The 10753-nt window shown below is 48.2% G+C and overlaps 1 protein-coding gene across 1 annotated transcript in view; it reads right to left on the bottom strand.

Annotated features, from left to right (window-relative positions):
- Window positions 1-3359, bottom strand: part of LOC138765405 (thrombospondin-3-like) — a 60355-nt gene extending 56996 nt beyond the window's left edge. The window contains 3 exon segments of the mRNA XM_069942447.1: window positions 1135-1189; window positions 1191-1336; window positions 2982-3359. Of these exon segments, the coding sequence (XP_069798548.1) occupies window positions 1135-1189; window positions 1191-1336; window positions 2982-3060 (280 nt within the window). The 5' untranslated portion in view covers window positions 3061-3359.
- Between the last annotated feature and the right edge of the window lie 7394 nt (window positions 3360-10753).

Raw genomic sequence — 10753 nt, 5'->3', positions numbered from 1 at the left:
TCTCCAAGTATCTTCAGCCCTTACATGCTGAATTCCAGCAGCTCTTCTCCTCCCTGTCCCTTCTGCCCCAATCTCCTCGACCCCAGCTGGTCCTCCAGCCTCACCCTGCCAATCCCCACTCCCTCCTCCCTTTCCCCACTCCTCCTCCCTTTCCCCACTCCTCCTCCCTTTCCCCACTCCTCCTCCCCTTTCCCCCACTCCTCCTCCCTTTCCCCACTCCTCCTCCCTTTCCCCCACTCCTCCTCCCTTTCCCCACTCCTCCTCCCTTTCCCCACTCCTCCTCCCTTTCCCCACTCCTCCTCCCTTTCCCCACTCCTCCTCCCTTTCCCCACTCTCCTCCCTTTCACACCTCCTCCTCCTTTCCCCACTCCTCCTCCCTTTCCCCCACTCCTCCTCCCTTTCCCACTCCTCCTCCCTTTCCCCCACTCCTCCTCCCTTTCCCCACTCCTCCTCCCTTTCCCCACTCCTCCTCCCTTTCCCCACTCCTCCTCCCTTTTCCCCACTCCTCCTCCCTTTCCCCACTCCTCCTCCCTTTCCCCCACTCCTCCTCCCTTTTCCCCACTCCTCCTCCCTTTCCCACTCCTCCTCCCTTTCCCCACTCCTCCTCCCTTTCCCCACTCCTCCCTCCCTTTCCCCACTCCTCCTCCCTTTCCCCACTCCTCCTCCCTTTCCCCACTCCTCCTCCCTTTCCCCACTCCTCCTCCCTTTCCCCACTCCTCCTCCCTTTCCCCCACTCCTCCTACCTTTCCCCACTCCTCCTGCCCTTTTCCCCACTCCTCCTCCCTTTCCCCAACTCCTCCTCCCTTTCCCCACTCCTCTCCCTTTCCCCACTCCTCCTCCCTTTCCCCACTCCTCCTCCCCTTTCCCCACTCCTCCTCCCTTTCCCCACTCCTCCTCCCTTTCCCCACTCCTCCTCCCTTTCCCCACTCCTCCTCCTCTGCCCCTTCCCCTCCCACCCCCCTTCCCCTCCCAACCTCCTTCCCCTCCCAACCTCCTTCCCCTCCTATCCCTTCTCCCCTTCCACCCTCCTCCACCCCCTCCCCAGGGTGGCATGAGATGCAGAAGAACCAGTGTGAACCATCCACCAGTTACTGGGCGAGGAACACTCTTTACTGCCTAGTTTTTGCACCCTACCTCCATCCGTCCTTCCTATCACCTCCAGGTACCGGCTGTTGTCCCTCTGGCCGTGGGACACCCAGCAGCATCGCCTCCCCCAAGGGGGGCAAGGTGAACCGGGTTATGAGGGAGAACTCATCCACCATCAACATCTCCGTGACCAGCTTTTCCACCGCTACTGCCTCCTGCAATATGTTGCGAATGGTCATGAAGTCAATATCTGCTGGGAAAGAGAGGAGGCAGCAGTCAGAGGTGAGGCAAAGAGAACCTCAGAAAAGGGAACAGGACAATTGACACCCCCCCCCCACCCCGATGCCCCATGCTGAGCATGATACCAACCTCTGCTGCCCATGCCCAACCCACTCCATGTGGAGTCAGGTGTCTGTCAGAAGCCTCTTGAATACAAGAACCGCAGAACCTGGTGTGTGGGGGAGAAGTGTCTTGAGTGTGACATCTCTCCCAGATTCAGGGACAAGACTTATTCTCACTGCTAACAGACTCCTAAATGAACCTTGCACTTGACAAGTCATGCAACAAAACATGACAGCACAATACAGGCCCTTCAGTCACAATGTGGTGCCAACCTATATATACCTTAAAAAAAACTAAACCCTTCCTACCTCATAACCCTCTATTTATCTTCTATCCATGTGCCTGAGTCTCTTAAATGCCCCTATTCTTCCAGCCTCCAGCACCACCCCAGCAACCACGCTCTATTTAAAAAAAAATTACCCCTGAACTTTCTTCCGTTCATAGAAAGAAACAGGCCCTGCAAGTCTGTGCCGAAATATTTTATCTGCTTAGTCCCAATGACCTGCAGACCATTTTCATGTAATATTTTCTTAAATGGCAGTTCGTTCCACACCCCCCTACCGTGAAGAGGTTCCCCCTCATATTAACCATCACACACTACAGCACAGAAAACAGGCCCTTCTAGTCTGCTTCGCTCCAGTGACCTGTACCCAGTCCACAACCTTCCCTACCCATTCACGTATCCGTCCAATTTCTTCTTAAAGATGAAAATTGAGCCCACTTTAGCTCATTCCACACCACCACCCCTCTGTGAGTGAGTAAGTTCCCCTAAACTTTTCCCCTTTCACCCTTAACCTCTGGTTTCCACCCTCAGAGGAAAAAGCCAACCAACATTTACTCTGTCTCTCCCCCTCATAATTGTAAATACCTCAAACAAATCTCCCCTCATTCTTCTATGGTCCAGGAAATAAAGTCCTAACCTGTTTAACTTTTCCCTCTAACTCAGTTCCTGAAGTCCAGGCAACATCCTAGTAAATCTTCTCTGTCCTCTTTCCATCTTATTGATATCTTTCCTGTAGTTTGGTGACCAAAACTGTATACAATGCTCCAAATTTAGCCTCGTTATTCCATTTAAACTTTCACCCTTAGCCCATGTCCTCTCGTTTTTAAATCTCAACAGTGGATCTACTTCCTTCGCTAAACTCCTGCACCCCTTTGCTGTCTATGGCTTTAAACTCAACCCCCTGACTTTAAATGCATCACTATGAGTGGGATACTGTCCACTCTCTCGCCACCAGTATCCCATTGCGGTCTGCAGCATAGAATCTTTGCTGCTCTGTTCCCTTGTAGTCTCCCCCCCACCCCGTGCCTTGCCTCTCGTCCACCATGCCCGCCCCCTCCGCCCCTCTCCCACTCCCCTTGGCAGTGCCTTCCTGTCCGCCCCTCGACCGGCTGGGAGCTGACCACCCACTCTGTTCCTGCCCAATTTTCCCCTGCTCGCTCACCCACAACCGCCCCCCCCCCTGGGATCGGGGGGGGGGGGGGGGGGGGAGCACAGATTCCCGGCAGTCTCGTCCCTCACCGTGTCCCCCTCACCCTGCTTGTCGACTCACCCTGCCACTGCCGGCCGGCCGCTGCCGCCCCGAGGAATACCAGGAGCCAGATGGGCGTCGGGAGGGGAGCGGGAGCCATGGGCGGGCGGTCGCAGAGCTGCAGCAGCGAGAACCCAGCGGCCGGCCGCTTCACTCCCCAGTCTGGCCTCCTCGGTCGCCGCTCTGGCTTCTTGTATATTCAGCGCTCGGCTCGGCGGCCTGTCAATCACCCCCGGGGCGGATCCCGGAGGAGGGTCGCGGGGCTCACACCCGGAGGCCAGAGCGGGCAATCCCGGAGCAGGGGGCACTAGCGCCCCGCTGAAGCGGGCAGTCCGGAGCAAGGGCACTCGCGGACACTCCTGGAGTAGGGGCACTCCCGGAGCGAGGTATTCATGGCTGGAGCGCTCACTTCCGGAGCAGGGGCATTCAGTCCAGGAGCGCTCACTCCCGGAACACTCATTCCTGTAGAACTCATTCCCAGACCACTTATGCCGGGAGTAGGACCGCTAACTCCCAGGGGCACTCACTCCCGGAACATTTACTCCCAGAGCAGGGCCACTCACTCCTGGAGTGCACAATCAGGAGCATTCACTCCCAAAACACCGGCCACTCGCTCCTGGAGCATTCACTCCCAGACCACACACATGGAGTGCTGATTCCCGGAGGAAAAGCACTTACTCCCAGAGCTCTCACTCTCGGAGCATGATCACACACCACTGGAGCACTACTCCAGGAGAGCTCACTCCTTGGGAGCTCACTCCAGAACAGGGGCATTTACTTCAGAGCATTCACTCCCGAGCAGGGGCGCCAGCTCCCAAAGCACTCAGTCCCAGAGTATTTACACGTGGAGCACTCACTCCCAGAGCAGTGGCACTTGCTTCTGGAGCGCTCACTCCTTCCTGGATCTCTCATTTCTGGAGTGCTCACTCCTGGAACGCTCATCCCAGAACAGGGCACTGAAGATCCAACTGCGCTGGGTAGGTCACATCTCCAGAATGGAGGACCATCGCCTTCCCAAGATCGTGTTATATGGCGAGCTCTCCACTGGCCACCGAGACAGAGGTGCACCAAAGAAGAGGTACAAGGACTGCTTAAAGAAATCTCTTGGTGCCTGCCACATTGACCACCACCAGTGGGCTGATATCGCCTCAAACCGTGCATCTTGGCGCCTCACAATTCGGCGGGCAGCAACCTCCTTTGAAGAAGACCACAGAGCCCACCTCACTGACAAAAGACAAAGGAGGAAAAACCCAACACCCAACCCCAACCAACCAATTTTCCCTTGCAACCGCTGCAACCGTGTCTGCCTGTCCCGCATCGGACTTGTCAGCCACAAACGAGCCTGCAGCTGACGTGGACATTACCCCTCCATAAATCTTCATCCGCGAAGCCAAGCCAAAGAAGAACTGACTCCCAGAGCAGGGGCACTGAAGTCCCAGAGCGTTCACCCCAGAAGAACAGCTGCTCCCCCTCCACCATCAGACTCCTCAACAAATCAGGGACTCGTTTAAGGACACTTGTGCATTTATTGATTTTCTTTTGTTCTCTCTGTATTGCACAGTCAGTTTGTTTACATTTCTTTATGTGTTTGCATGTTAAGTACAACTTTTTTTTTCTTGCACTGTCAATAAGTGGTAGTTCTGCCTTGCCCTCAGGAAAAGAATCTCAGGGTTGCAGGTGATTTCACGTATGCATTCTGACAATAAATCTGAAATCCAGGGCTCCCCCTGCACCCCCCGCCCACTGAGAAATTTCCCCACTCACACTGAAAAACCAGGACTCTCCCGCCCCCACTGAGACAATTACCCCCTTTCACTGAGAAATCTGCCCCCCCCCAAAAACTGGGGACTCCACCTGAGAAACCTGCCCCCTCCCACTGAGAAGCATTCCCCTTCCCACTGAGAAACTGCCCCTCCCACTGAGAAGCATTCCCCCCTCCCACTGAGAAGCATTCCCCCTTCCCACTGAGAAGCATTCCCCTTCCCACTGAGAAACCTCTGATTATCCTCTTTCCCCCTCCCCCCAACTCTATTTCAGTGATCAGAGACGAGGGTGGGCAGGGTGGAGAATCAGCCACCAGAGGGAAGGGCGGAAACTGAAGCAGGAAGGCCCTCTGGTCATAGATAACCATGAGGTAACCTCCCCCGATGAACTGTGCCTCAGTGAGAGTCCTTAATGGGGGATGAGGCGGTGATGGGGCTGGCTCTCCGTCCCTGCCTCTCCGCTTGGTCCAGGCAGGACGTACGGTGTCTGTGAGGCTTCACGCCCCGGTGCCATTTGACCATTGCCAACTGTGTCTCTGAACCACGGCTAAGAAAACACCCTGTCTTATTGAGGAATCTGCACCCGGCCTGTGTTTACTTGTGGTTTATTGCCTGGAGAAATGCAGTGGTCATCAAGTGGAAGCTGTGTATGAGAGCAGACACAATTCACACGGCACAGGATGTCACAAGATATCCAAAAGGCTGCATTTATCACTGGTGCTCTCTCCTCAGGAATTCTCATAGGGGAGACCTCGCTTACATTTGGCAGGGATGCATTGGACCATGGTTGGTAGTGGGTTGTATAAAAAAGGGGCGATAAGTCAGCCTACAGGAGGGAGATTGAAAACTTGGCTGAATGGTGCACCAACAACAACCTCGCACTTGATGTCACCAAAACCAAGGAGCTGATTGTGGACTTCAGGAAGGGAAAACCAGAGGTGTAAGATCTAGTGATCAGCGGGGAATCAGAGGTGGAGAGAGTGAGCATATTTAAATTATTGGGAGTCACTCTCTTGGAGGATCTTTCCTGGACCCAACACACTTTCATGAAGAAAGCGCCTCTACTTCCTCAGGAGTTTGTGGAGATTGGTATGACACAGAAACCCACTGTCCCTCTCCATTCACAGAGCCACCCCCTGTTTGATGTTGTTCCCTCCCTCCCTTATCCACCTGTTACCTCCTGCTCCTCCTCCTTCTGCCCCTCCCACCTACCATTTTTTCAGGTGCCTGCTGATATTTTTCTATATCTGTTGAAGGGCTCAAGCCTGAAATATTGGTTATGTATCTTTATCTTTGCTCTATAAAGCACCCCGTTTGACCTGCTGAGTTTCTCCAGCAATTAGATTTTCCATCCTTATTAGGTGGTGGGGCAGGTTTTAGAATAGGCTATCCCTGTTCCCAATTCATATGTGCAAGGAATCCCTACCTTGATCACGCTCTACCTCATTCTGGTTGTCGGGAGAATCACAGACAGCAATGAGGAAGCTTACAGGTGGGAGACAGATCAGCTCGTTCAGTGGTGTCACAACAACAAGCTTGTGCTCAACATTAGCAAAACCAAGGAGATGGTAGAAAAGGGCGGAGGGTGCTTTTTTTAGTCACCACCTCAAGATCATGTCCTCAACGGAGTGAAGTCTGGTGCCTGTGATGCCGCAGGCTGAGTTCAACCCCCCGGAGTTTATTCTTGTCCTGAGAGTTGGCGCCTCCATACCAGACAGTGATGCAACCAGCCAGAATGCTCTCCATGGTACACCTATAGATGTTTACAAAGTCTTCGGTGACATACCAAACTGCCTGAGACACCTCACAAAGTATAGTCACTGGCAACCTTTCTTTGTGATTGCACCAACGTGAAGGCTCCAGGACAGATCCTCGAAGATGTTGACACCCAGGAATGTGAAATTCTTGATCCTCTCCACTACTGAGCCTTTGATGAGGACTGGGTCAAGTTCCTCTAACTTCCTCCTGAAGTCCACAATCATCTTGGTCTTGCTAACGCTGAGCACAAGGTTGTTGGGGTGACACCCAGGGTTAGCGCCAAGGGGGGGAATCAGTGGGCACGGCCCCCTGCAAAACAAGGTGCTGTGCCCCCCATACGGTTGCAGCCATGGCTGTCCGTCAGTCCCGGCCCTTCACCGTCCTGCATCTCTAGCGTCTAACTTGACGCACGCTATCGACTCTCCACCCGCTCCCGTCACTGCCGTGCGTCAAGCGTCAGTAGCGTCTAGTGATACTTGACACATTAAAAGGAGTACCCTCATCTCCAATGTTGGTGGAGCAGATGGTGTTAGCGGCAGGTAGGTCCCAGCACCCAATAACCCAACCCACCCCCATCAACAGGTAGGTCCTGGCAAAATGACCACGATCTATATGTATGTGTGTAAAGGGGTATATGTGTGTATATATATATATAGTGTGCATACATGAATGTATCCGTATTTAGAGGAAAATATATAGAGTATAGACAAGAATTAATAAGGGAGGGAAATGGAATAGAGGGAATAAGGAGGGAATTAAAAGAGTGACCTTTGTTACATATGAAAATTGAAATCTTTTCTGGGGGGGGCTGGGTGGGGAGGAGTTACGGTCTCTGCAAAATCAGCTGACATTTGCGAGTGAATTTGCAAATCCAAATGGAGAGGGGAGATGTGGTTGTCCGACAAGGGATAAAGGACAACTCAGGAGGGGGAGGGGAGAATGGGGTTAAAGAAGTTTTAAATAGGAGAATAGGGAAAATGTTTGATGTTTTAGAAATGTTGTCTTATAAAGTGTTCAAAACAAGAAAGCAGAAATGGATAAAAAGGAAAGGTAATGATGGAGAAACGGAAAGGGAAGATAAACAAAGTATAAAATGGCTACGCTGAACTATATGACTTTAAATATTAACAGAATACATAACCAAATTAAAAGGAAGAAACTGCTACATTTACTGAAAAAAGAAAAAATTGATATAGCATTTGTGCAAGAAACACATTTAACTGAATTGGAGCACAAGAAATTAAAGAGAGATTGGGTAGGACACGTAACAGCAGCGTCGTATAATTCAAAAGCAAGAGGAGTAGCTATATTAATTAGTAAAAATGTGCCAATTAAAATAGAAGAGGAAACAATAGATCCAGCAGGGCGATATGTAATGATAAAAGGTCAGATATATTCGGAGTTTTGGAATCTACTCAATGTATATTCACCTAACGAAGAAGATCAAAAGTTTATGCAAGATATTTTTTTGAAGATAGCAGATACGCAATGGAACATATTAATGGAAGGGGATTTCAACCTGAATTTGGATTCAAATATGGACAAAACTGGGAAAAAAATTAACAGAAAGAACAAAGTAACCAAATTTATAATTAAATCAATGGAAGAAATGCAACTTTTGGATATATGGAGGAAACAACACCCAAAGGAAAAGGAATATTCATATTACTCGGCTAGACATAAAACATACTCAAGAATAGACCTATTTTTGTTATCAGCTCGTATGCAAGATAGAGTAAGAAAAACAGAATATAAAGCTAGAATATTATCGGACCATTCACCCTTAATATTGACAATAAAGTTAGAGGACATCCCTCCAAGAATGTATAGATGGAGATTAAACTCCATGTTACTCAAAAGGCAGGATTTTAGAGAATTCATTGAAAGACAAATTAAAATGTATTTTGAAATAAACACAGAATCAGTGAAAGATAAGTTTATACTATGGGATGCAATGAAAGCATTCATTAGAGGGCAAATAATAAGCTATGTAACCAAGATGAAGAAGGACTATAATCAGGAAACAGAGCAGTTGGAAAGGGAAATAGTAAATATAGAAAAAGAATTAGCAATGAAGGAAGATACAACTAAAAGAAGAAAATTGGCAGATAAAAAAGTAAAATATGAAACACTACAAACATATAAGGTGGAGAAGAATATAATGAAGACAAAACAGAAATATTATGAACTAGGGGAAAAAACGCACAAAATTCTAGCATGGCAGCTTAAGACAGAACAAGCTAAGAAAATGGTATTGGCATCAAGGAAAAAAGACAAACAAATCACATATAATCCAACGGAGATCAAGGAAAACTTTAGAGAATTCTATGAACAATTATACCAAACTGAAAACGAAGGGAAAATAGATGGGATGGATTCCCAATAGAATTCTATAAAACATTTAAAGATTTATTAATTCCTCCCCTCCTGGAAGTAATCAACCAGATTGATAAAACTCAAACCTTACCAGATTCATGTCTCTTCTTTGGCTTGGCTTCGCGGACGAAGATTTATGGAGGGGGTAAAAAAGTCCACGTCAGCTGCAGGCTCGTTTGTGGCTGACCAGTCCGATGCGGGACAGGCAGACACGATTGCAGCGGTTGCAAGGGAAAATTGGTTGGTTGGGGTTGGGTGTTGGGTTTTTCCTCCTTTGCCTTTTGTCAGTGAGGTGGGCTCTGCGGTCTTCTTCAAAGGAGGCTGCTGCCCGCCAAACTGTGAGGCGCCAAGATGCACGGTTTGAGGCGTTATCAGCCCACTGGCGGTGGTCAATGTGGCAGGCACCAAGAGATTTCTTTAGGCAGTCCTTGTACCTTTTCTTTGGTGCACCTCTGTCACGGTGGCCAGTGGAGAGCTCGCCATATAATACGATCTTGGGAAGGCGATGGTCCTCCATTCTGGAGACGTGACCCATCCAGCGCAGCTGGATCTTCAGCAGCGTGGACTCGATGCTGTCGACCTCTGCCATCTCGAGTACCTCGACGTTAGGGGTGTGAGCGCTCCAATGGATGTTGAGGATGGAGCGGAGACAACGCTGGTGGAAGCGTTCTAGGAGCCGTAGGTGGTGCCGGTAGAGGACCCATGATTCGGAGCCGAACAGGAGTGTGGGTATGACAACGGCTCTGTAAAACAGCAATAATTACAGTAATACTAAAGCAAGGGAAAGATCCACTCTCACCAGCGTCATATGGACCAATATCTCTACTTAACACAGATTATAAGATAATAGCTAAACTATTAGCAATCAGATTAGCAGAGCATGTACCGAAAATGGTAAATTTAGACCAAACTGGATTTATCAAAAAAAGACGCACAACAGACAATATTTGTAAATTTATTAACTTAATTCATGCAGTAGAAGGGAGTAAAGCGCCAACAGTAGCAGTTGCTTTAGACGCAGAGAAGGCCTTTGACAGAGTAGAATGGAATTATTTATTCAAAGTATTGCAAAAATTCAGTTTACCAGAGAAGTATATTAATTGGATTAAAGCATTATATAAGGGACCATTGGCGAAAGTGACTGTAAATGGATATATATCAAAGCAATTTAACTTAAGCAGGTCAACACAGCAGGGATGCCCACTATCACCTTTATTGTTCGCGTTAGCTATAGAACCACTAGCAGAATTGATAAGAACAGAAAATAATATAAAAGGGATAAAAATAAAAGACAAGGAATATAAAATCAGTTTATTTGCGGATGATGTTATAGTATACTTAACAGAACCAGAAATATCAATAAAAGAATTATATAAGAAATTGAAGGAATATGGAGAAGTGTCGGGTTACAAGATTAACGTAAATAAAAGTGAAGCAATGTCTATGAATAATGCGGATTTCACAAAATTTAAGAAGGAATCACCATTCAGATGGCAAATGCAAGCAATAAGATACCTAGGTATACAAATAAATAAAAATCTCGGCCAACTATATAAACTCAATTATTATCCACTAATAAAAAAATTACAGGACGATTTAGAGCATTGGAAAGATTTACCACTAACACTAATAGGAAGGATAAACTGTATTAAAATGAACATTTTTCCAAGGATATTATACCTATTTCAGGCATTGCCAATACACCTGACAGAGAAATTCTTCAAGGAGTTAAAGAAAATAATAAGGAATTTTTTATGGAAAGGGTGGAAACCGAGGATAGCACTAGATAAATTAACAGAATGGTATAAACAAGGAGGCTTACAACTGCCAAACTTTAAAAATTATTATAGAGCCGCACAATTAAGATACCTATCAGATTTTTATCAAACAAGGGAA

This window comes from Narcine bancroftii, chromosome 5, assembly GCF_036971445.1.
Source record: "Narcine bancroftii isolate sNarBan1 chromosome 5, sNarBan1.hap1, whole genome shotgun sequence".
NCBI classification, from domain to species: domain Eukaryota; kingdom Metazoa; phylum Chordata; class Chondrichthyes; order Torpediniformes; family Narcinidae; genus Narcine; species Narcine bancroftii.
Note: the sequence above shows the minus strand (reverse complement) of the source record. Positions and strands in the feature narration are given on the sequence as shown.